The sequence below is a fragment of the Papaver somniferum genome, chromosome 3, assembly GCF_003573695.1.
Source record: "Papaver somniferum cultivar HN1 chromosome 3, ASM357369v1, whole genome shotgun sequence".
Classification (NCBI taxonomy): domain Eukaryota; kingdom Viridiplantae; phylum Streptophyta; class Magnoliopsida; order Ranunculales; family Papaveraceae; genus Papaver; species Papaver somniferum.
Genome location: NC_039360.1, coordinates 64647458 through 64674234, shown reverse-complemented (window position 1 = coordinate 64674234; position 26777 = coordinate 64647458). Strand labels below are relative to the sequence as shown.

The window sequence follows — 26777 nt, the reverse complement described above, 5'->3', positions numbered from 1 at the left end:
CAAACAAAATAATCATCTATGCAGGCTTTTCACAAATGGGTCGGAAAATAGTCAAATTCAAATTGAAGTAGAACCCAACTCACCAATGGTTTTTCACGAATGTGTTTGTTAATCATCGCATACTCTTTTATATCTTGTTCGTTTCTCCAAATTCAAATTGAATTAGACTCACCCTACTCTTAATTCCTCTAGAACTCTCTAACAATTTTAATCTTCACAATTAATTACTTATAGCGGCAGCAACATCTTGATTTCTTGGTTGTTTTGTCAGCAAAAAAAATTGTTCAAAAACTTACAACTCCGAGTTCTTCTCCACTTCGAATTCGGCTAAGTCCAACAGCCCAATCCTATGTAAACTATAAAACAACTTTCTCTGCCATTCATCTCACAATCAACGCAGACAAATATCAATTTATTAGCTTTTAAATATCTTTTAACTTTCCTGATCCGTAACACTAACACCAGATGCGAGATAAAATGTTCCTGAACCTATGTTGTGTTAGGCGCGCACCTAGGCACCTGTAAAAAAAAATAAAAATAAAAATATTTGTACACATCTTCGCGCCTAGGGAGTTTTATTGCCTAGGCATCCCTTGTGCGACTCGTGCGCATAGAGCGCCTAGGCGAGCAAATAGGAAGCCTTTCACAACATAGTCCTGAACTACATATTCAAATTAAGTTTACAACATTGATTGGACCAGGCAATATACGAGATTGAATATGACTAACATCATCAACGGATGCTCCATCAGAAATTAAGCTTGACTAATATTGTTCATTGCAATTTCAGAAGAATTTGGATCTGGGAGACGACCGCCAATTTCCAAAATACTCATTTTATGCCGACTCGTTAAAGTTTTACTCATATTGTTTTTGTGAAGGGTATTTTAGTCGATTATAGTTATTAAAGATATAAATTTGGGTTAAATACCCAATTTAAGATAAATAAGAAATATATTAAAATGCACACAAACCGTGTTCGGGTAAATATAACTTAAAAAAGAGCGACAAGGCCCTGAAAAAATAAGAGCACAAAGAAAAAACTAAAGCGAAAATCTCTGAAAAAACAAGAGCACAAAGAAAAACTAATGAACTAAAGAAGTAGAAATTCAAAGTAAATAAGAAGAATAATCCTCTTAGATACCACGAAGTAATAACTCAAACTTGAAAACCATGAAAGATACATTCAAGTAATACTCTCTTCAACCTCCTCTATTGTTAGATCCTTATGATTTTTCCTAAGGTCGGTAAATGTATCTTTTTGAACTTTCTTTGAAGCACGAAAACTTAATCCCCAACCAGACCCTGCATCATTAACTTAATAGCTGATATATTATTTGAATCGTTGAGAGATTTGGGGGTACCTTTCTTTTTTGAACTTAAGGAGCCGGTTGGAAAGAATCCCGTTGCGTTAGACTTTAGGCTCGACATTGCGTTGCATCCTAAGCTTGGCTCAAAAGAAGCCTGATTTGAGATGCTGAGTTGAGTATTTAAACTTCCTTTTTTACTCGAAACCAAGATTGGTTCGGAGGAGGATGGTTTCTTGATGCGAAATTCCAAGTCTTCCATGACTAAGTCCGAAGTAGCAACCTCCTATGCCTCCTCATGAAATCCATGGAATCTATTATGAGTTTCGAAACCAGGTGGAATGGATGAATCACATGATGTGGAGCTTGCTCCTCTTGAATGTTCAACATTCTCAACCACGGGAGCTTCTTCTATTCTCATATAATGTTTTTTTTTCTTCTAGAATAAGCTACCGAATCCTCTTCAACTGGTTGAGTGACCCCTTCAAGAACTTCAACTTCTTCTGTCACAATATTATATGAAGCGTCGTCTTTTGAAGCTTGGTCTACACCTGCACATTTTCTTTAGAAATCTCTGTACCAATTGAATTTAAAAGGATACCATTTTTATTGGTATTGTCAATAACTCCATCAGTGGAACGCAAACCGTGGGCATCCACTTAGTCTTAACTTTTGGTACAGGGTTGGAGCTGCAATTAGCTGATGAATGACCAAAAATCTTACAATGAGAGCAATAGGTAGGCTTCCATGGATATTCAACCCTTACCTTAAATTTCTCATTATCAATCTGGAAAGAATCTCTTCATGACATGAGCACTTTGCATCAATCCCAACACAAATTCTGGCGTAAGCCTTTCTAGTCTTCATTGTAGTAGGAGAATCTGCCATTATTGGTTTCCCCACATAACTTGCAATCTTAAAAAACCCAGTAGCATTCCAAAGGTGCAGAGGAACATCTCTAAGTATCATCCAAACTGGACCAAACTTGATGCAGCCTATTTGTTGCTCAATGAAAGGGGTCCATGGGGGAATTAGAAAAAGTTTGCTTCTAATGTGGACTGACCCTAGCTCAAGAACCATCTTTCTATCATCTTCATGAGAAAATTTAAATAAGAAAGCTTGTTCACCATGGATAGTCATGGAGACTTCTCCCTTTGTTTTCCGCTGATTTTTAAGATTTTCTTTCACAACTAGAAAATGAAGCTTCTTACCAACAAAATACCAAACAACATAATTTTCACAAGATTCAATATGGGGTTGAAGCTCACCTGATGAGAAAAGGGGAGTAATTTCTCCAGCTGGATTCTTTGGTTCCTCAAAAACAAGTTTTGTTGACGGAGATACACTCACCGGAGCTTTGAGGACAGAAGACCAATTGTTTTCAGATCTAAAGGTTTCAAAAATTGAAAACCCACCATTTTCAATCGGAAGAGAAGATGATGGCAATCTTGGAAAATCTTCCAACGTAAAAGTGAAATCGGTACCAGAAGTTGATTTAAAAGAGGTAGCTCTTTGATCTGTGATTACAGAAGGGAATGAAGGAGATTTTCCACCTAATCATGCTGAAAGACGAAGAAATTTTGCACTAAAAACTCGCCCTAAAATCTTCTTGCCACGTCATGGCTATCTTTTCTTTTAGTCACATGAAAATTATGCTAAAAGATTCCCCAATTTAAGATATTTAAACAAAATCTTTTAGATTTTAGGATATTATAACAATAGTCGCATTTTACTTGTCTTATTGGTCCAAAAATTCAAATTCAAAAGATTAATTAACCAAAAAATTGTTACTCCTTCTGTTTCAAAAAAACCGTCCTCTATCCCATTTTGGTATATTTTAAAATTATGTGTTATATTCATATTTTTCCAATGAACTCTCTAATATGCCATTAAGTTTTTATATTTATAAATTTTTTTTTAATGGGACCCAATCTAAAACATTAATGAAATTGTGTAATTAAGGAAACAAATATATCCTTCATTCCTTTTTGTATTTCCTATTTACAATCCTACAATAATTTGTGATAGTTTTTTTATTACTAACAGTTTTATTGAAATAAATTAGGCAAGTAATTAAGAATAGGCATGTAAACTACTATGATCTCCTTAATATCTTGACAAAATCAAAACGAACTGTCTTTCTGAAACGGAGGGAATAAAATATATAGCTCCATCGTGGTGTGCTGTTCAATAATGTCTTCCGGCAAGGGGATTCTCGTCTAACTGCCGGGAGACGATATTTGACCTCAAAAAAGCTGTTACATCCTGTCATATTATAATACGTCCAGTTATTAGTGAGGGTTCTCTGTTCTCACGAAGAAAGTCCAATATGGATTTCTCGAGTAGAGTAAGAGTGTGGGACTTCCCTGGTGCAACTTGTTTTCCGTCGTTTGGAGACTTTTTAGACCAATCAATTAAAATGTGTTGGTCAAAAATTCAAGCTTCGTAACTACCTCGTCTATATACATAGGTCTACACGTCCACGTCTCTTTGAAGTCTGAACACGGAGATAACAAAATCCTTTGTCTGCCATTGGAGTATGCTAAACAAATGTAGACTTGACTATTATGGTTACCACTTACCTAATACTTTTGATGCTATAAAATGTCAACTTACCTATAGGGAGAAACTTTGAGGATTAACAAGTAGGATCGATCACTCTGAACGTGTCTTTTAAGTACGCACCAGTACCAGGCTTACATTCTATGATCAGATCCAAAGCTAAAAAACCCAGCTAGCGACAACATTTTCGAGTTCCATGTGCCCGAAGGACTGCCATCCCCACACGCTTAGGGCTGCACATGGGCGGGTATGGGCGGGTATAAGCTAAAACCAACCTCGCACCCACAGACTGCGGGTTTTTTTTTTCATAACCAACCCCGCACCCACAAACAGCGGGCGGGTTTTGTTACCCGCCCGTTACGGGTTGGGCGGGTATGGGTTTAAACGGGTTTAAACCCGCTTTATATTCAAGTATTTAGAATAACTTCTATTCTCCTTGATTAAGTGAGAAAAAAAACAAACCCCCCAAAATATTCATACATAGGAAGTTCACAGATGAAGATTAAGTGTTGAATCTATTGATTTTTCGATTGTTGTCGATTTCTGGTGAAGATTCGAAGTTGTTGTTGTCGATTTCTGGTGAAGATTTCTGGTAATTGTCGTTCGTAGGTGAAGAAGAAGAACTGAGAAGGAAGAAGAGGAGAGGCCGAACAGAGAGAAGAGTGTAGAAAGTGAATGAGGGTTATCAGTTATCCTATCTACTAGTATTAGGGTTTCATAATGGACGACTAGGATTAGTTTTATCTAATGGTATATAATCTGCGGGTTTTTTGGGCGGATATGGGCGGGTATTAGCTTAAACCAACCTCGCACCCACAGACAGCGTTTTTTTTTTTCATAACCAACCCCGCACCCACAACGGGCGGGTATGAATTAAAAACCCACGGATTTAGCGGGTACGGGTGGGTTTGGGTATCGTGGGCGGGTCTTGTGCAGCCCTACACACGCTGCACTCATCAAAGGAGACATGCCCCCTATTGGGTTATGGAAAACTTCCTTGCCCTCCTTGTGGGAGAAGGGACCATATATATATTATTATTAATAATTTCTATTAAAGAGAATATCCTTGGTCCGCTAAATATGGTAGAATATAATCTATTACACCCCCTTAGTCTTAGCGGGAGAGGAACAAACACTAAGACTAGTACGAAAACGAAGAAATAATTGTCTAGGAAGACCCTTCGTGAAAATATCAGCGTACTGATTTTCGGATGGAATGTGTAGCACCCGAATGTCCCCAATACGGACGCGTTCACGAACAAAATGAATGTCGATTTCCACATGTTTGGTGCGTTGATGTTGAACCTGATCACCCGACATGTAGACAACACTCACATTGTCACAATAAACGATAGTAGCCCGTCGTAGTGGTATATGTAGCTCAAGAAGTAAATTCCGGAGCCAAGTCGTCTCGGCCACGGCATTAGCCACACCCCGATATTCAGCTTCAGCACTGGAGCGGGAGACAGTCGCCTGACGTTTGGAAGACCAAGAAACAAGGTTGTCACCCAAAAAATGCAGAAACCAGAGGTAGATCGTCGTGAATCAGGACAGCGCGCCCAATCAGCATCAGAGTATGCATGGATGCCAGAAATGGTGGATACAGATAAAAATAACCCATGTTCGATAGTGACCTGGAGGTACCGAAGTATACGCCGAAGCGCCTGCATGTGAGGTTCTCTAGGGTCGTGCATGAATAAACATACTTGTTGAACCGCGTAAGATATGTCCGGTCGAGTAAAAGTAAGATACTGTAAAGCCCCAGCCAAACTTCGGTATAGAGTAGGATCCTTAAGAGCTGGTTCAGAGGTAGCGCTAATCTTGGAGTTGGTGTCGACCGGAGTGGCCACTGGATTGCAGGCAGTCATGGATGCACGAGAAATGATGTCCTTCGTATAGAGTGACTGAGACAAAAACAACCTGGAGGATGACCGAGAAGCAGTGATTCCCAAAAAATGATGTAAGGAGCCAAGGTCAGTCATACAGAACTCTTGTTTCATCATGTCAATAAAACGGGTGAGAAGAACATCAGTAGAGGCAGTGAGTATGATATCATCAACGTACAGTAATAAGTATGTCGTGTCCTGTCCTGACCGATAAATAAATAGAGATGGATCACATACACTACCCTGAAAACCACATTGAGTGATGAAAGTCGCAAACCGCTGAAACCATGCCCGAGGTGCCTGTTTGAGACCATAAAGAGATCTACGAAGGCGGCAAACATAATCCGGGTGAGTAGGATCAACAAATCCCGGAGGTTGGTGCATATAAACCGTCTCAGTAAGATCCCCATGAAGAAAGGCATTCTTGACGTCCAATTGGTGAATGGGCCAAGATCTGGAGGTAGCAATGGTGAGAACTGTGCGGATAGTTGCGGGCTTAACAACCGGACTAAACGTCTCAAAGCAATCAACACCAACTTGTTGTGATTTACCGTTAGCGACAAGGCGGGCTTTGTGACGTTCCAAAGTGCCATCTGCATGAAACTTGTGACGGAATAGCCACATGGAGCGAATGATATGAGCACCAAGAGGTCTCGGCACTAGATCCCAAGTGTGAGTTTTCAACATTGCAATATATTCATCTATCATGGATTTCTTCCAGTTTGGGTCCCTAAGAGCATATAGGTGAGATTTGGGGAGGGTGGAGATGTGGTTTCTGGTTTGAACGTGGAGATTGAGCTTGTTGGAGGGACGGAAAATCCCATGAGAGGCCCGAGTGGCAGGGCGAGAGGGAGCAGCAGGAGTGTTGCTCGGGGGGGAGGGGGGGGGGGGGGGTTGCTGTCGGACAGGGAAGGTACTGCTGGGTTTGAGGGGGAGTTAAGGGATGGGATGAGTTTTGGGCTTGCTGGGCCGGAGCGGGTGAAGACGGCGGAACAGCAGAGTGAGAAGAGCTGGGCTGAGACGCAGAGTTAGGTGAGTTGGGCTGGGTAAGAGAGGGAGAAGAAATGGGCCTGGCAGAAGAGGGGGAAACGCTGGGCTGAGCAGGGGAATCAGAGTTGCTGGGTAATGTGTCCGTGTGTGGGAGAGCCGGACAGGTAGAGGGAGAACAGAGATGGGTGGAGATGGGACAGCGCAAGAAGGTCGCCGTGGACGGCGGTGAGGTGGAGTGTAGTGGTGGTGAGACGACGGTTGGGTAGAAGGAGGAGATGGGTAAGCCAGTGGGAGTGGAAAATGAGGAGAAATGGATTGGGTAGATGGTTCGAGGTTGTGAGAGCGATGGTCGGAAGAAGTGCGGAAGGGAAAAACGTTTTCATCAAACGTTACATGGCGAGACAAGATAATTTTGTTAGTGGCTAGGTCAAGGCAACGATAGCCACGATGATGAGGAGAGAAACCAAGGAAAACACATCTAGAGGACCGAGGGGAAAGCTTGTGAGGAGTGGTGGCGGACAAATTAGGATAACAAAGGCAACCAAACGTAGGTGATCATACGTCGGTTGGCGTTGATAGAGAATTGACACCGGTGAGGCGAAGTGAAGCACGGCGGAAGGGAGGATGTTATGGAGATAGACGGCCATATGGAGTGAATCGGCCCAATATTTGTATGGGATAGAGGCATGGGACATGAGAGTGCGGGTGATTTCGTTAACACGACGAATCATACGCTCCGCTTTCCCATTTTGATATGAGGTGTGAGGACAGGAGAAACGAAAGACTAAACCAGAGTTCTTAGAAAAATCATGAAAAGAAGAGTTATCAAATTCACGTCCCATATCGGATTGAAAACATTTGATATCTCGCTCAAATTGAGTGTTGACAATGGACCGAAACTCCAAGAATTTGGAGTGGACCTGAGATTTGAGCTTCAAGGGATACACCCATAGATAATTAGTATAGTCATCCAACAAAATAAGATAATAGCGAAAACCAGTATCAATATGTATAGGACAAGTCCATAAATCACTATGAATAATATCAAATGGAGCAGAAGTGAAAGAATTTGAGTCAGAGAAAGGAAGACGAACATGTTTACTAACTTGACAAGAATGACAAAGTTTGGTAGACTGTTGTTTATTACATTGAATTAAAGAGTGGGAACGTAAATTATTTAAAATAGCTTGTCCAGGATGACCAAGACGGTTGTGCCAGACATCATGAGAGCAGACGGTAAGAGACAGTGGTGGAGACTGAGATGATTTTGAAGTGGGCATGGAAGAAGTTGTGAGAGGATAAAGTTCCCCAGAGCTATCACAGCGAAGAAGGATCGTCCTCGAATTCAAATCCTTCACAGAAAAACCATAAGGATCAAATTCAACAGACACATGATTATCAGTTGTGAACTTTCGAACGGAAATAAGATTTTTGATAATATCAGGAACTACGAGGGTATCGTTGAGGTGAAGAGGTCGGGACGAGAGGTTTATAGAGTGGGTGCCACTAGCCATAACTGGAATAGAGTTACCGTTGCCAACCAAGATAGATTTAACATTGCTAGTTTCGAAAACAGTATGTAACGTACCTTGGTCCGCGGTGATATGGGATGTCGCACCAGTGTCCATGTAGAACGTTTCATCTGGTGGCTGTAAGCTCAATGAACTGTAGGCTTCCGCAAAATCACTGGTTTGTAGTGTTTCAAATGAAGGCACAGCGTACGCATGGGCCTGTCCAAGAATTGAAGAGCGTCGCTGCTGGGCTTGACGAGGACGTCCAGCAGATGGGCCTCGAGGTGGTGCAGTGGGCTGCCAAAGTGGAGCAGTTGGGTACGGGCATGGAGGTTGAGCCCAGTATGGCATCCAGGATGCTGGGTTAGCTGGGTACACTGGGCCGCGTGGCGCACTGGGCTGGCGAGGTGCACTGGGCTGGCGAGAGTATCCTGGGGTTGGCAGAAGAGGACCGGAGTTTGCAGGGTTGACAGGTCTTTTTCCGTTGCTAGTTCGGTGATTGCGTTGAGAAGAATTGTTTCCTGTGGCTGCAAGGGCAGTGGAAGATATCATGGTGGTTTGTTGAGCACGTCGTATTTCTTCAGTGCGTAGTTGTGAACGAGCAGCATCATAGGTGGGCATAGACTGTTGTATGAAGGAAGCAACATTGTTGTATTCCTCCGGTAGACCATTGACAAGTTGGATAACCAAACGTTTGTCATTCATGGGAAAATCGAGATCGGTCAGTCGATCCGCTAACGACTTGAGTTTGTCACAGTAATCATCGACACTAGCACAGTCAACAAACTTTAGATTGACAAATTTACTTTCAAGGGTTGCAGCACGATTACCTTTGTTATCTTGAAACAACTTTTGAAGATGATCCCAAAGTTCTTTGGCGGTTTTACCAGATTTTAGAACTGTGAGCATGAGATCCTTGGCCATGGTGGAGAACATCCATTGGCGGCATAGGGCGTCGAGTTGTTTGAGGGTATTTGCATCAATCCCTGTTGGTGGTGTGGATCCGTTGATGAGAAAAAGGAGATCGTGAGCTTGTAGATGTAGTTCGAAGAGAAAAACCCAGGATGAGTATTCATCTTGTTTGATGTCAAGAAGAATAGGAATCAGGGTTTTGATGTTGGTTACGGCAAAGGCCGGATGCAGAGTTTTCTTATCACCTGTCATGAATTTTGTGTTGGAGGTTTAATAGAGAAGAAGAAGAAAAGAGAAGATCGAGATTAGCTCTGATACCATATTGGGTTATGGAAAACTTCCTTGCCCTCCTTGTGGAAGAAGGGATCATATATATATTATTATTAATAATCTCTATTAAAGAGAATATCCTTGATCCGCTAAATATGGTAGAATATAATCTATAACCCCCAAAAGCTAGGATGCAAGGCACTTGTTACCTGTCCCATGTTCAATGAGCTTGGTTTGCTTAATCGGACTATGAGTGTCCGTTAGCTGAGACTGAAACTATATCCTCCGTTTTTCTGGATATATCTCGGATACGGGATACCAAAAATGATCTCCCTTAAAACACATCGCATGCCCATGTTAATTTGCAATGCCTAAAGCTATGGTGCCCCTCCTCCATTGCAGAGCAACTTGGCACGTTGGGCCAATATAGTAGGTGTTCTCAGCAATACTAAGCTAGTAAGCTGAGTGTTTTTGCCGGTAATCAATTTGCATAAGCTTCTATCAGTAGAGAAATTCTTTGGATGATGTCTTATGATATGTGTATGGTTAGATTTGTCAGAAGTCAACAAATAGGATATTTCCTCCCGCCTTAAACGAGTTGATTTACTTACCATTTCTTAATAATACACATTAATCACAGCTCTTAAGAATAATCGAAATCATATAATACCACCGGCACTGAGATTCCCATGACAGGCCTACACTACATAAGATTCTTCCACCTAAACAACTTAACATCCGTTTTAGACTAAAACATAATAGTATCAAGGTTTGAAAAACGACCGTTTTTTCCGAAAAACGTCCGTTATAACGCTCACGCTCATATACCGTGCCCGTGAGGCTCACCAACACGCTTACCTAAATAACACCGATAAATAGGAAAAAATGGCGTTATTTAGACCCGTTATAACCGTTTTCACACCTGTGATTACCGTTTTTCTAAAATTAGTATTTCAGTTTTTTTCTTCTAAATAACATTTTAACACACGTTTTTTACACCGTATTTTCCCTTTTCATACCGGTTAAACCCGTTTTTAAGGAAAAAAAAATTGAGTTGGAGAAATTCTTATACAATTTTTAATTTCAAACTTACAACTAAAATTTCATAAATAATCATTAAACACTTCAAATTTTATAAACTTACAATAAGTAACCTAGTGACAGTAGTGCTTGAAATTTTAAACTTAGACAAACCAACTTGTACCGGCATTTTTTTTCGACTTATTCAAGTATTTTCTGTTTTCTCGACGATTCTCAGTTGATTCCTCCTCCTCTTCCTCCGCCTCATATTGGTTCGCGTAATGCATTTGGCTGTCTAGTTAATAGTATCGTCATCTTCATAACCATAGTCTTCTTCCTCATTATCATTACGATTATCTACTTCATTATTGATATTAATATTGGAATTATACTCTTCATTAATTCCTCGGGTATCTTCTTCTGGACGATCTTCAGTGTAATGAGAATTGTATATGGGATTTTCATTTTCATGACCTTGTGTATTGTCTCCAAATGTTAGGTTACCAAAGTCATAAACAAAGTTACTCACTGGCAACCTTTGATATGAGATTTCAACTTCTGGATCATGCCATTCGTATGGTAGAGGGAGAGGCTCTGGATTATTAGATGCTTCATCTTCCAATTCATTTAACCAATGTTCTTCCTGAGGTAAAACTGGTGTTTCATCATCCCCTGCTATCCAATCAAGCATATTTTCATCTGTCAGCAGGATATGAACATCGTGGACATCGATGTTATGTCGCTTTGCTTTACCTTGAACTCTTTGCTGCTCCAATCTTAAATTGTACTGAACATATACCAAATCGTTTATTCTTGACGAAACTAAACGGTTGCGTAGTTTGGTGTGAATTCTTTCAAACACACTCCAATTCCTCTCGGATCCAGACGATGTGTTTGTCTGGCTTAGTATCTTTACCGCGATCCTCTGGAGTGATGGAAACTGAGCACCGTATGACAACCACCAGCTTACAGGATCACCTTGCAGAGCAGCCAATCTTGCTGATGGTGATGCAAATTGGCCTTGCATCATTTGCATTCTTCCCGCCTAAAAATATCAAAAATTGTGAATAGAAATTCATATAATTACGAAATTAATTAAACCAAAAAAAATGAAAAAAACGTAGTAACAACGTTATTTAGATCCGTTGTAACCGTTTTCACAGCTGTAATTACCGTTACATAGGAAATTCAGATCACAAATTATTTATTTTTCTTATTTAACCGTTATCACACCCGTTATTTAAAAAAAAAACGTCAAAAAAACGCGTTTTATTCCTATATAACGCGTTTTTGATCCAAAACGTGCTCACACCCGTCAGAACACGTTATAACGGTCACGCCTAGTACCTGTGACCTGGGACGTGACCCGTTTTTCGAACCTTGAATAGTATTGCGCTACGCAACACTTATCTGGATCCAGTGTAAATTAAGTTTTTAACGCCGGACCTGAATCTAGTGTACACCTGTCAGTACTATTGAGTCAACTAATAGCAGCAACTGGGGATTGCCGGTAAGGACGGTAGGACTGCCTGTATTACATGGCTGAGACTCCTTTTATAAATAAGACCGACTTGATTCCCGTTTCCATTGTCCACACAAAGACAGCTTTAGCTCTGAATTTCAGAGTTTTTGGGTTCTTTCAATGGTCTCCTCCATTTTAAGAAAGAGCAGCAAATAAGCAGCTCCTGAACTGTTGAATTTTGGAATAAGCTTTGGCTTTTGATCGATCAATTCCATTCCTCAAATTCAGGGTATGTATATATATAGTTATTTGTGTTGGTATAATGGAAATTTCTAGGCCACATGATACAAGTTTCATTTATGTTCTTTCTTTTTATTTCTCAGTACAAACTTCATAATCATATTTGTTTCCTCATCTGTTTTTCTTTGTGTATCATGTTGCGTATTATGTTTTCATTGGTCTGTCTTTAATTGGTCTTGCTCGATGAGGCTAGTTGATCAGTTTCTGATGGCTGTAGTTCAATTTCCCACACAGCATTTGAGGTTTAACATGTTTTTTAATACTTTACAAGGAAAACTGAAGGATATGATGATATGATCTCCTACACTTGCTTTTCCGATCATTTATCTTAATTTTCCAACTAATTAAACCTGTTACTAGTTCTTAATCTTTCAGTACTATATTTTCAAGTTAAAAATGGTATCAGTATCCATACGAAAGCATTCGGATGGATTGATTCCGTAAATTTTGATAGATAATGCTTAAGTAACCAAATTGCCAGCTAGTGCACAGTATTTCATGTTCTTTTGGAGCCGCGCGCATTATAGTACTCTATAGATACATTAATTAGCAATTATTACTAAATTATTTTTAATAAAGAAATCCATGATAAACCAAAATGAAACCAAGAAAGATCAGTCGGATAAATCTTGTTTTCTCCGTAGCTTAAAAAATGTCTTGTCTTCTGTTTTATTCAAAGTTCAACGGCAACGATGTCCAAGTTTCAACTTGCAAACTGAGTGTGACTTCATCCGGGTACATGACATATTGACATTTACCGCAAAGTAGGCCTCATTTTCAACCTTTCGTTTTATGGATCCGCAATTTAATTTTCTACATTTTTTGCGCGCCCATATTTTATTTTCTAAAGATAAAATTGATTACTAATGAAATATATATATATCCTCCCTACAATCTACCACTTTTAAAGAATAGGTTAACCTAAGCTTTGAATGTATGAGTAGTTTATCATCAAAGCAGAGTGTTCCTATAAGTTTGACCTTTGGTAGCTACAAACTTGAATTGCTTCCCCGGGCATGCATCTATCAATCGATCCAAAAGGAAACAATAAAGTCTAAGTCTAGATATTGAGACATACAATTGAATTCATTTAGCTGGCATTTCTTGGAATCTTATTACGCAACCTTATATTTTTCCAAGAAAGTTGCATAATTTTCAAACCTCTTATAATTTCTTTTATCTACAATCACTTATTTATTTGTCTTTTAAACGATACGACATGCTACTAAAATGTTGTACCTATTGTGGCACTTGTGTATCTAGGCACTGCCTGTTTGACGGCAATCTCTTATATCTTAGGCTTGTTTTTTCATTTTATCCTTTGACAGGTATAAGTGAAAAAATCATGACACCGACTAACGGTGGATTGGATGGAACCGTCAAAAGAAGAGGGTGTGCATGTAGTAAAGAAGATTTCTTACCAGAGGAATCATTTCAAAGCTGGGGTAACTATGTAAAAGCAATGAAGCAAACAGGACCCAGGTTCATTAACAGAGTCACAACTCGCTCACTAGATGCAACTGAGCTGAATGAAGTTAAAGGACAGAGTGGGAACGAAATGAAGAAAACACTTAACTGGTGGGATTTGATGTGGTTTGGCATAGGAGCTGTAATTGGTGCCGGTATATTTGTATATACAGGTCTTGAAGCTAAAAGTAGTGCTGGTCCAGCCGTGGTTCTCTCTTACGTTGTCTCCGGAATTTCAGCCATGCTTTCTGTCTTCTGTTATACTGAATTTGCTGTTGAAATCCCAGTTGCAGGTATATACAACGATTTATTTCACAATATAGTGTAGACAAGACCATAACATATACAAGAAAAATTAGGCCCTGTCTTTTTTGTATTTCTTTAATCTACACAGATACAAATCATACAGGAAGGAAAATTAACAACTTCATAAGAACTTGGGAACTTTTAATATATTTATAACAATGAAAACGAAATCATGAATTGAAGTAAGAAATTATACGGGAAAAAACACCATAAAAACAAAATACTATCCAAATACAGTTATAAGATAAATGTTGTACTTCACATTTTGAAATGTAAAAATATCACATAAATCACAAATATCACATATTAGGAATATAAAATTCCAAAAGCTCATATTGTATAAGATATTTTTTACATAATTATCTCAAATAAGATGTTTCTTGCTGGTAATATGAAAAATTTAAAACCAACATTAATAGTAGTATCAAAAACCTAAAAGAAAAGACATACAAGAAATACTTTTTTATATTTACAGCTCAATTTTTCACAATCATTAAAAGGCGAATTAAGTCAATATTATGCATATACACATAGTAAAGAGATTTTTTTCCTCTTTCACTTTTTGGGCCTAGGACGGGATGAAACCTAAAAAACGGCTCTGAGTGCAGAGAATATCACCATAAAAAATGATTTTTCAAAAGGCACAACAGCTTTATATAGGACAGTAGTACATCTCAAAATTAATGCAAAGGAAACTGATAATGCATAGCCAGTTTTAACAAGTCACATTTGGATAGATAATGTTATTTCATATTGTGCACATCTATTTCTCTTCTTCTAGTGTATTCAAGTAATTAGATTTGATATTTTGTTATTTAGGTGGCTCATTTGCATATTTGAGGGTTGAGCTAGGAGACTTCATGGCCTTCATTGCAGCTGGTAATATTCTTCTCGAGTACGTCATTGGGGGAGCTGCAGTGGCACGTTCATGGACGTCTTATTTCGCCACACTTTTGAATCACAACCCTGAGGATTTTCGTATAAGAGTCCACAACCTCCCCGATGATTATGGCCATCTTGACCCTGTCGCTGTTGGTATTACCATGATCATCTGTGTTCTTGCGGTTAAAAGCACCAAAGGTTCATCTCGTTTTAACTACGTTGCCTCAATCATCCACGTCGTAGTTATTCTCTTTATTATTATCGCTGGTCTTACGAAAGCCGACTTAAAAAACTATTCTAGTTTCGCTCCTTTTGGTGCTCGTGGAGTTTTCAAGGCATCGTCTGTTCTGTTCTTCGCTTACGTTGGATTCGATGCGGTCTCAACCATGGCAGAGGAAACGAAAAATCCTGGTCGTGATATCCCAATTGGTCTAGTAGCTTCGATGGTAATTACTACTGTAGCCTACTGTTTACTTGCCATCACTTTATGTTTAATGCAGCCTTATTATGAGGTCGATGTCGATGCTCCCTATTCAGTTGCGTTCACTGCTGTTGGAATGGATTGGGCAAAGTATATTGTAGCTGCTGGAGCACTGAAAGGCATGACAACTGTTTTACTTGTTGGTGCTGTGGGTCAGGCTCGGTATTTGACACACATTGCTCGTACACATATGGTACCTCCATGGTTAGCAAACGTAAATGAGAAAACAGGCACACCCGTGAATGCTACCATTGTTATGCTAGTTGCGACTGCTATTGTTGCCTTCTTCACCAGTCTCCCAATCCTCTCCAATCTTCTGTCTATCTCTACACTCTTCATTTTCTCCCTTGTTGCTGTTGCACTTCTTGTTCGTAGATATTACGTAACAGATGTAACTACAACAACCAATCGTAACAAACTACTTTTGTGCCTTGTCCTTATAATTTCCTCCTCGATTGCCAATGCTTTATATTGGGCTCTAGACGGGAGTGGCTGGATTGCTTATGCGATTTCAGTGCCTATTTGGTTCTTAGCAACTCTTGGGTTAAGAATTTTTGTACCACAAGCTAGGGAACCAAAATTATGGGGAGTTCCTTTAGTTCCATGGCTTCCGTCTGCATCAATTGCGATTAATATTTTCTTATTGGGTTCCATCGATGGAATGTCGTATGTCAGATTTGCAGGTTGGACTGGCTTTCTCTTGATCTACTATGTGTTTTTTGGTCTACATGCTTCATATGACACGGCAAAAGAAGCTGGAGAAAAGAAGATTGAGAATGCTAAGGTTGATGGTGTCTAAATATAGAATATCCGGAAAAACATACTAAAATGAATAATTAGGGTAAGAATCAAGTCAGTAAGAATCATTAGTGGCAGTGTATAAAGTATGAGATTGTTGAGCTTAATTGTTATTTGAATTTAGTTTCTTGTTTTTATGAATTGTCTATGGAGAAATTTTCATGCATTGTGTATACAAATCCGAAGGTTCAAAAACTTCATGTTACGTTATATGTCTTTCAAAACTAAATCGTGATTCCAGTTAATAAACTCAATAAACTAATACCTAGAAAAAAAACAAAGTAGTATTTAAATACAAATATATGTAGTATTTTATATTTTGAAATTAAAAAAATATCACATGAATCATAAACTTTATACTATCTTCGTTTCTAGAAAAAAGTTACTATAGCTTTTTCAATGCCTATTTTTAAATATATAAATGTGTCGCTAGAATCACATAAGAGAAACTAGGAAATTTAAAGATGGTTATATATTACTCCCTTCGTCCAAGTTATATAAGCGGAGGACCAGAATCTCTTAGATTAAGCAAACTATATAAATTTTATAAATATACATTCTCTTTCCTATTTTACCCCTTATTTTTGGTGCAAATTAGAGATATTAAATTATTTTTAGTATAATATTATTATCGTAAATAGGGACATATTTGGAAAGAGTCATCTAGAAAATGTAAAAATATCTGAGGAATCCAAGTTTGAACCATCTCTCTTCCATAAACACACCAATAAGATGATATATATTGAAAACGTAGGGGTACACCAACCACACCCAACTATTTCGTTCGACAATCTGTATGGACTAAACTCCAATATAATTCTGGGAGCACCAAGTTACTGAGTCTCAATGAGGATATATATTAAGGAACTTCATCTCTTTCTCAACTAAATTAGTAAATCAAATAGATAGAAATCTGTGAACTGATTATTATGAGAATAACTCGGATTGTACCAAATAACAATGGCCGAGTGTCAATCAAGTCATATCCAACAAACAAGGTCGGATTTATCAATTGTGATTGAACTACACAAAACCTGTGATATTTCAATTATATAATGAAAATATAATGCAGAAAAGAAATAACACAGTCACCAGAAATTTTGTTAACGAGGAAACCGCAGATGCAGAAAACCCCCGGGACCTAGTCCAGACTTGAACATCATACTGTATTTAGCCGCTACAGACTCTAGCCTACTACAAGTTAACTTCGGACTGGAATGTAGTTGAGCCCTAACCAAGTCTCACACCGATTAAGATACAATCGTGTTCCTTATGTCTCATGAATCTCGCAAGACCCTGCGCACTTGATTCCCCTAGCCGACGTCCTTTACAGCCTAGAAGTTGCTACGACCCAAAGTCGAAGACTTATAAAAATTATGTCTCCCACAGATAATTCTATTCTATTTGTTGTTTCCGTATTAAGATCAAGGTGAACAGGAAACACAACTAATAATCCGGTCTTATACTCCCGAAGAGCATCCTAGAAATATTAGTTACCTCACAATAACCTAACTGATTAATAGAAGAAGTTATTTCGGAATCACAAGAGTCTGAGACGAAGAAACTGTTGTGATTACTTTTTATATCTTACCTATCGGAGATAAATCTCGAGAAAATCTTAGAGAAGATTAAACTCAATATCTACCATGGGTCTGAAAGGTCAGCTTTCTGGGGACATTGGGTCTCCTATTTGAAGTTTAATGTTACATTCTTTTTGTTACTTTATATGTTTACTTTTAAGTTTTATTGAGTGATTGCTAATTATGGCTCTTAAAATGTTTATCAAGTGAAGCAGGATATGGATACAAGATTAAAATCAGCTTCAGTTGTTAATTTTTCTAAACAAAATACGGAACGTGCCTGGTCATCCTGTCATGATTTAGTTATAATTGTATATGATATAGAGTATCTTTTGTTTTGTCAATTGAGTACATAATTTGCTTTTCTCAGTACATGTGTATATGTACTGTGATATCTACTAGGTTTTCACTAAGTACGTATCGATATTTACTAGATTTTTACTCAGTACATATTAATATCTACTAGGATTTCGATTCTTGTTTTCTTCGATAATGTGTATATTAACCGCAATTTCTATGATTCTTTTTTCTTTTTTCATATTCTCAGTGTGTAATTTTTTTGTTGCATCAAAATTTTTGATAAAAAGTGCATGTTTATAAAAATGTTTTTTCCATTATGATGTACTCAAATTCATATTGTTTTTCCAATTATATTTGTAGTTCTGAGGTCCTTCAAGATTCAGTGGTAGAAAACTCCCCCAATTGGGTCGGCTCAGATCCTTGCGCAGAAGGTTCGGAAGGAATCATCTGCACATATTTCACACGTTTTTTTTTCCATGTATGTCTCTTTTAGCAGTTATTGCTTTTACTTCTTATGCTTAGTTTTAGTACTTTTGGAATATGTGGAGATTTGATTCAACCAATTTTATCTCAGTCAATTATCTACCATCGGTCTGAAATGTCAGATTTCTGGGGACATTGGGTCTACTCTTACTAAGTTACAAACTTTTTAAGTTGTTTTATACTATGCATATCATTACTATATGCCATTTTCTTGTCTGCATAAAATCACGTGCTTTTTTTTTCATGTCTCTTTTAGCGGTTACTACTTTTACAATGCTTATGCTTATTTTTATTCGACTTCTGGAATAATGTATGTGGAGACTTGATTCAACCAATTTTATTTCAGTCAATTATCTACCATGGGTATGAAAGGTCGGCTTTATGGGGAGATTGTGTCTACTATTTGAACGTGCATCAGTTAATGTTACATTCTTTTTGTTACTTTAGATGTTTATTTTTAAGTTTTATTGAATGGTTACTAATTGTGGCTCTTAAAATGTTTATCAAGTGAAGCAGGATATGGATACAGGATTAAAATCAGCTTCAGTTGTTAATTTTTCTAAAAAAAATACGAAACGTGCCTGGTCATCCTGTCATGATTCAGTTATAAATGTATATGATATAAAGTATATCTTTTGTTTTGTCAATTGAGTACATAATTTGTTTTTCTCAGTACATGTGTATATGTACTATGATATTTTCACTAAGTACATACTGATATTTACTAGGTTTTTACTCTGTACATATTAATATCTACTAGGCTTTCGATTCTTATTTTCTTCGGTAAATGTGTATATTAACTGCAATTTCTATGATTTTTTTCTTCTTCATATTCTCAGTGTGTAATTTTTGTGTTGCATCATAATTTTTGATAAAATGTGCATGTGTAAATAACTGTTTTTTCCATTCGGTTGTACTCACATTCATATTGCTTGTCCAACTTTATTTGTAATTCTGAGGTCCTTCAAGATTCAGTGACAGAACATTTCCCCAATTGGGTCGGCTCAGATCCTTGCACAGAAGGTTCGGAAGGAGTCGTCTGCACATATTTCACACGTGTTTTTTTTCTTCCATGTATGTCTCTTTTAGCAGTTACTGCTTTTACTTCTTAAGCTTAGTTTTAGTACTTTTGGAATATGTGGAGATTTGACTCAACCAATTTTATCTCAGGCTATTATCTACCATGGGTCTGAAAGGTCATATTTCTAGGGACATTGGGTTTACTCTTACTGAGTTACAAACTTTTTAAGTTGTTTTATACTATGTATATTGTTACTATGTGCCTTACACGTAGTCTAGTAGTTATGCACCGCCGGAATGGTAATTTATGCACAAGAAACAAATTCTACCTGTCGATAATAGGACTGCTCAATTTATATAGTTCTCTAAGAGTAACATAAGAGTTGAATGGATTTCAACTCCAATTTGATAGTACTAAATTGTATTGGAACTAATTAAAATTGTTATATGGAGTACATATCAATATCTATTAGTTTTACTCTATACATATCAATATCTACTAGGTTTTGCACAGTGCATACCAATATCTACTAATTTTTCATTACATGTTGTCTATGTACTGGGTTTTTCATTTTGAATGTCAACTTCTTCTTTTTTTTGCAATATCTGTAGTGTAGATTAAGACTTCTTATTGGGGGTCGTGGGGGCGTCAATTGGCGTTTCCTTAATTTATACAAGTCAATTGTTTAGTGCTTTTCTTTACAAGAATGGTTTCCTAAGGAGTAGAATTTGAAAAGGCGGGGGTCTAACAACCACACCCAATATTTCGTTCGGAAATCTGTATGGACTAACTCCAATATAATTCCAAGAGAATCAACTATACATTCAGACTCAATCAAGGAAAAACATCCAAAAGTTATATCTCAATTTCTCAATACAATCTGCAATCGAACAGATATAAATCTGTGAGCCTGATTGATATGAGAAATAACTTGAACGGTATCAAAAACCAATGTTCAAGTGTCAATCAATTTCAATCAACAACCAAAGGTCGGATTTACCAATTGATTGAACTATGCATAACCTGTGATATTTCAATTATATAAACAAATATAATGCGGGAAAAAAAATAACACAAACACTAGAAGTTTTGTTAACGAGGAAACCGCAAATGTAGAAAAACCTTGGGACTAGTCCAGATTTGAACACCACACTGTATTAAGCCGCTACAGACACTAGCCTACTACAAGTTAACTTTGGACTGGAATGAAGTTGAGCCCTAACCAAGTCTCACACGGATTAAGGTACAGTCGCGTTCCTTACGCCTCTGAATCCCAGTAGGACTCTACACACTTGATTCCCTTAGCTGATCTCACCCACAACTAAGAGTTGCTACAACCTAAAGTCGAAGACTTTATAAACAAATATGTCTCCCACAGAAATACCTACGAAGTTTTTGTTCCGTCTTTTGATAAATCAAGGTGAACAGGAACCAACTGATAATCCGGTCTTATATTCCCGAAGAACAACCTAGAAATATCAATCACCTCACAATAACTTAACTATATGATAGTAGAACAAGTTATTGTGGAATCACAAAGAATGAGACAAAGAGCTTTGTGATTACTTTTTATATCTTACCTATCGAAGATAAATCTCGAGCCAATATTAGAGAAGATAGTACTCAATACGATAAAACAAGTAAAATCAGAACATACAACTACAGAGAAAATAGTTGGGTCTGGCTTCAGAATCCCAATGAAGTCTTTAAGTCGTTAACCTATAATGGTTTTAGGAAAAACCTAGGTTAAAGGAGAATCGACTCTAGTACGCAACTAGTTTCACACAAGAGGTGTTGGGATTAGGTTTCTCAGTTACTAGAGTTTTCTCTTATATAGTCTTCAAATCAGGGTTTGATAGCTTTGAAATAAAACAATCAATATTCATCGTTAGATGAAAAATTGATTTAAGATTCGAGCTAAGTTTGCTTAAAATCAAAGCAATATCTCTCCACGGTTAGATGGTCTTAGCTTGTTACACACAAATGAAATATACCTTTATTTAGATATGGGTAATCGTACCTAAACGTGTATATTGAGTTGGCTCAACAATAGTTAACTGAAGTTAGCCATACGAACACTTTTCTATTAACCACATTCATCTAACACTTCTAGATAAAATGATAATCAAATGAATCTAATTGTGTTACTCATAAAGTTGTTCGATTGTTTATATTCTCATAGAAGTATACAAGACACAATTGAAACAAACTCGGATTGATTCAAGAGAATCAATTCATGAACATTAAGCCACGGTTTGCAAAGATTGCATTACTTAATTTATATATGTATTTGTTCATGAGTATGAAATCATATTTAGCTTATTTTAAAACATAAACCAACTTAGTTTGCAAAAGGGTACGTAAACTTAAGTTCTGGACTTTGGTCTTGTCCGATAGTTTGCAAACCGGTATGCATACTGTCGTCCTGGACCCAAATCAGGTAGAACCGTTCCCATACTGGCATGCAAACTTGGTTCCCGGACTTTAACAGTTAAAACCGTTCACATACTGGTATGCAAACTTGGTTTCCGGACCTGAATCATACCACAACAGTTTGCATGCTAGTATGCATACTTGCTATATCCGGACAATGGTTAATTATTCTAAACTTCCATTTCAATCATTCCTTAGGAGACGATAATAGCTGTCTCACACAAACTATTAACTTATAAGTAATTTTCAAGTGATCGAATGATCAATACGAAACATTCCGAGTCGACATTAAATGACTGTCTCACACAAATCATGTAAGATGTTTCAAGGCATTTTTCACATGATCATCTTTTGACTCATTATTTAGTTTCCAACAAATAAATTGTTTCCAACTAAACTCTTTAAGAATAATGATGAACGTAGCTAAGAAAAAAGATTCCAACACATATTTCGAGAAAGATATAAGCGAGTTACACTCAGCTCGAAATATCAAATGTGTTATAATGTAAAAGTATATATAGCTATATGACTTAGTCTCAATAGGAGATAGAATAGAATAGACTTATGAGTGATAGATAAGTTTTAGTCTCCACATACCTTTTGTTGACGAAGTTCCTCCAAGCTCTTCTCAGTAGATCTCCGTCTTCAATCGATGAATGTCGTGAAGTCTAAAGTCAACTACACATTCTATCCTAATCCGAGACATAGCTATAAGTAGATTAGAAATCAAGACTTATAGTTTTGATCACCTAACTTGAAAAATAAGCTTGAGATAGCAATGCTTGTGAGTTCGACCGAGCAGTGCTTTAACAAAATTGTCTTATTTATTTGCAAGTGATGAGTATTACTGTTGTAGGATTTTGAACTTAGACAATACAAGTATGTAGCTTCTCCATTTAGAATTAGCATTGTTATTAATTGCTTCAATTCTTAATAAAAAATTAAAATTACATCTTGATTACAAGGAATAGTCCTTTAACTGTTTCACACCATTGATAACCTTGTCAAGTCTACTATGAGTCCTATAGTTTTATTCATGCGATTGCTGGGTTTTTATTCATGATTGAATTTGGTGTGTCTTTGGTAACTATGTGTTCATGGATGTATAAGTATTTTAGCAGAAGACCTTCACCAGGCTCTGATTATGTTGACAATGCATGTAGGCCAATTGCTCATATAATAGTGCAAAAACTTGAATAATCTGATACTCAGTACATATTAATATGTACTAGGGTTTCAATCAGTACATATCGATATGTAATGGTGTCAATGCTAAGGTTTGTTTATTTTGTGTCCTCTAAATTGTGTTGTCTGAGCTGTTATAAGTATCCATTTGTTAAGATAAATGCACGCCTTCTCGATAGACTGATGTGATACCTTGTACATCCTTCCAAGTGCTGGTGTGAGTATTTAGACCGCTAAATTTTCAAACTTTAAGGCTATTATGTATTAAATCCTATACACCACTTGATTGTTTTGATTCCAACACTAAATGTAGTTTCTTGTACCTTTTACTTGGTCACACTTTGGAAACCGTCTTTTGTCTATGCAGCATAATTGTCTTCAGTTAGAGTTTTCTTGTAGTTTTTATGTATCTAAGATATATTTATAAGTAACATTGAACTGATTATTAATATTAATAAACTTACAATTTGTATGTTTTTGCTAAATGTGCAGTTGCTAGGATGTCATGGACGTTTGGCTAGACATTAGGCCGGTCAAGCTTTCTTAGATTTGTTGCTGCTTAGAGAGACAAAATTTTCTTTGACTACATACGAGAAAAATGTTTTTCTTAGTAAAACATATAGTACTTTTAAAAGTAGATACCATCTGTTCGAAAGTAGTAATTTGTGATACTTTTGGGTATAACAAATTTTATTTATGTTCGGATAATACTTTTTGTATGAATTGCATTGAAAGAACTGATACTTGTTTGTCTTCCCTTTTGTTTTGGTGTAACACCTAGTTTTTTTGTGTTACTTTATTTCAACTAGTACTAATGGTTCTCAGAATAGAGGGTCAGTTCATTTGTATTTAGAGATAAGGAAAAGAAACAACAATTATTGATCATTCTCCAGGTCCTCTTATTCATCTTCTGCCGGTTGAATTAGTTTTTACTTCTGCACTCCTTTAACAAACAAGATTGTTTATTTCCTTTGGAGTATCAATTGACAGTTCATAGTATTTTTTTTCCTGGGGTAAACTTGCTTAAAGATTATGATCTTGCTCTGGTCGTGTTGACCATTCCAGTAGTCGAATTGCTGATATAATTGCGTAAAAACTTGAAGAGTCGTATACTCAGTACATATCGATATGTACTACGGTTTCACTTAGTACGTATATATACATACTATAGTATTATACTAAATATACAGTTGGCCACCTAGTTTTTCCTGGAAAACTTTTGGTTGAAACCAATTTTTACAACAATTATGTATTGAAATTTATTGAAAGAAAATAACAGCACCCAACTTTCCACAGTACATACAAATATGTTCTGGCAATTGACACTGTCATAAACCACCAAGTTTATGTCAGTACAGTCAAATATGTACCGCATCATTTACAATTGAAAAACCAAATAAATTAGGTTCATATTGATATGTACTGCATTAACGAATCACTTTTCTCTAAGTACATATCAATATGTATCGTAGGATTCAAACATAAACTAGAGTTTTATCTAGTACATATTGATATGTATTGGATCAACGAATTGCACTGCTGGATCATGCACAATAAAAAGGAACAAAACCGAAGTAAACATTTGTGATGGGTATTCAACCATAAATTAGGGCATTACCTAGTACATATTAAAATGTGATGTAGAAAAACATACCGTATGTTATTTTTGTGGGTGCATATCAATAAATCAATTTTTTTCTTCAATACATATCAATATGTACTATTGGATCAAAAATAAACTATTGGTATTTTTACCTTTACATGTTGCATCACTGAATGGAAATACTTTTTACTATGGTACATATCAATATGTATCGTAGAATTATGCAAAACAAAAAAGTTCACACAAAACAAAAATCTTTTTCTTATTCATTGGATTTATTAAACGTATTTTCAAATATGTTATCAGCATCACCACAACCCCAATTTCATATACAGTAATTAATCTCAGTTTCTTCATATTGTCGATGCAAATTGAATTACGAAACAACTAAGAAATGAAAAAAATCAATCTGTAACATGATTAGTTTTTTTTTTTTTTTTTTTTTTTTGCTGAGTCACATTTTTATTAATTAAAGAACTCAAATGTTACACAAACTGACATAATAGAAACAAAAATTTAAAGTACATGAATTGAATGCCTAAATACTACCAAATAAGTCTAACTGCAGAATCTGTAGTAAGGTCTTCTTGGCATTTCAATAATCTTCAAACACTGAGGTCTTCCTGTGGGAACTATTCTTTCTCCTGCACAAAGGTTAATTTGTTTCTATGGAAAGGTGTACAAGATATCCTGCCTACTAAAAGTAATCTTTTCAGTTTCGGCTCTAACCAGAGTACTACTTGAGTTATGTGTGATGATAACTGTCAAGAGTCTGCTGAACATATTATTCTAACTGCAAGTTTGCTAAAGATGTGTGGTCTGCTACTTCTTATGCACACTTAGTCCAGCAGGATGTCGGTTCAACCATTAGGATTAAGGATTGGATACACAAATGGCTAGTAAGTTCTAACCCGTGTGATGAAATTTTTGCTATCTTCACCATTGCCTGGTGCCTTTGGAAAGAAAGATGCTGCAAAAATTTTAAGGATAAAAATGTAAAGCATCTTATCACAACTAGATGGGCTATAAGTGTTAGAGAATTGCTCGGTCGACCTCGCATGAGTTGCTATCTCAAGCATGTTTGTCAATGCTAGTGATCAAAACTATGAGTCTTGATTTCTAGTCTACATAGCTCAGTCTCGGACTAGGATAGAAAAGTGTAATTGAGCTCAAGGACTTCATGGAGATTCATCATACAACGACGAAGATATACTCAAGGAACCGTGGAACTTCATCAACAAAAAGGTATGTGGAGACTTGAACTTATCTATCACTCAAAAGTCTATCTCTTCTATCTCCTACTTCTTATGAGACAAAAGTTGTATGCTATATAGACTGGATCATACACATTTGATATTTCGAGCCGAGTATATCTCACCTATCTATATCTCGAAATCATGTGTTGGTAAAGCGTTTCGCTTTGATCGGGTTTATCTTCATCTAATAACGAAAGTCATAATGTTTCAATCACTTTGAAAATCGCTTTGACGAGAAATAGTATAACAACTATATAACGTCCTCTAATAATGTTTCAATGGTTGGAATGAGAGTTTAGGTCTATATAACCAATGATGGATATAAGCATTGTGTGGAAACACATATGTGCATAAGTCTTATTCCTTAATCCGAATTTGCGAACTTTGGTGATTGAGAGAAACCGGAGGAATTGGCTTTGCCAAGTCCGCGAACTCAGTTTGCGAACTCAGTCCGCAAACTGACAGAAGTACTCTTACCGAGAATTTCTGCTGGGATTTTCCAAAAACTCGTTTGCGTGTTTAGTCCGCGAACCTAGTCCGCGAACTGGCGGAAGTCTCCTTGCCGAGATTTTTTTCTGAGTTTGGAAAACCCTGCCGGTTGTCTTAAGTCCGCGAACTTGTTTGCGTCCTTGATTAGGTTATGATATAAAGATGTGCTCTGAACATGAAACTTAAATTACTAAGGAATGCAATATGCAAACAGTGGCTATAAAGTTCATGAGCCGATTCAATCGAATCGAATCATCTTTGTTTCAATTGTGT

General features: G+C 37.0%; 1 protein-coding gene across 1 annotated transcript; it reads left to right on the top strand.

The window, feature by feature from the left end:
* The first annotated feature begins 12044 nt into the window (after window positions 1-12044).
* LOC113356341 (cationic amino acid transporter 1) lies at window positions 12045-16357 on the top strand. Its single transcript, XM_026599449.1, has 3 exons — window positions 12045-12209; window positions 13549-13980; window positions 14813-16357. Exons 2-3 carry the CDS (start codon window positions 13566-13568, stop codon window positions 16153-16155), a joined length of 1758 nt encoding a protein of 585 aa, XP_026455234.1. The 5' UTR covers window positions 12045-12209; window positions 13549-13565; the 3' UTR covers window positions 16156-16357.
* The last annotated feature ends 10420 nt before the right edge of the window (window positions 16358-26777 follow it).

What these genes read in the sequence shown, in the direction of transcription:
- LOC113356341 (XM_026599449.1), top strand. Translation starts at nt 13,566, where the DNA reads ATGACACCGACTAACGGTGGATTGGATGGAACCGTCAAAAGAAGAGGG. An exon ending in TGTTGAAATCCCAGTTGCAG is followed by an intron (nt 13,981 to 14,812) that starts GTATATACAACG and finishes TTTGTTATTTAG; the next exon opens with GTGGCTCATTTGCATATTTG.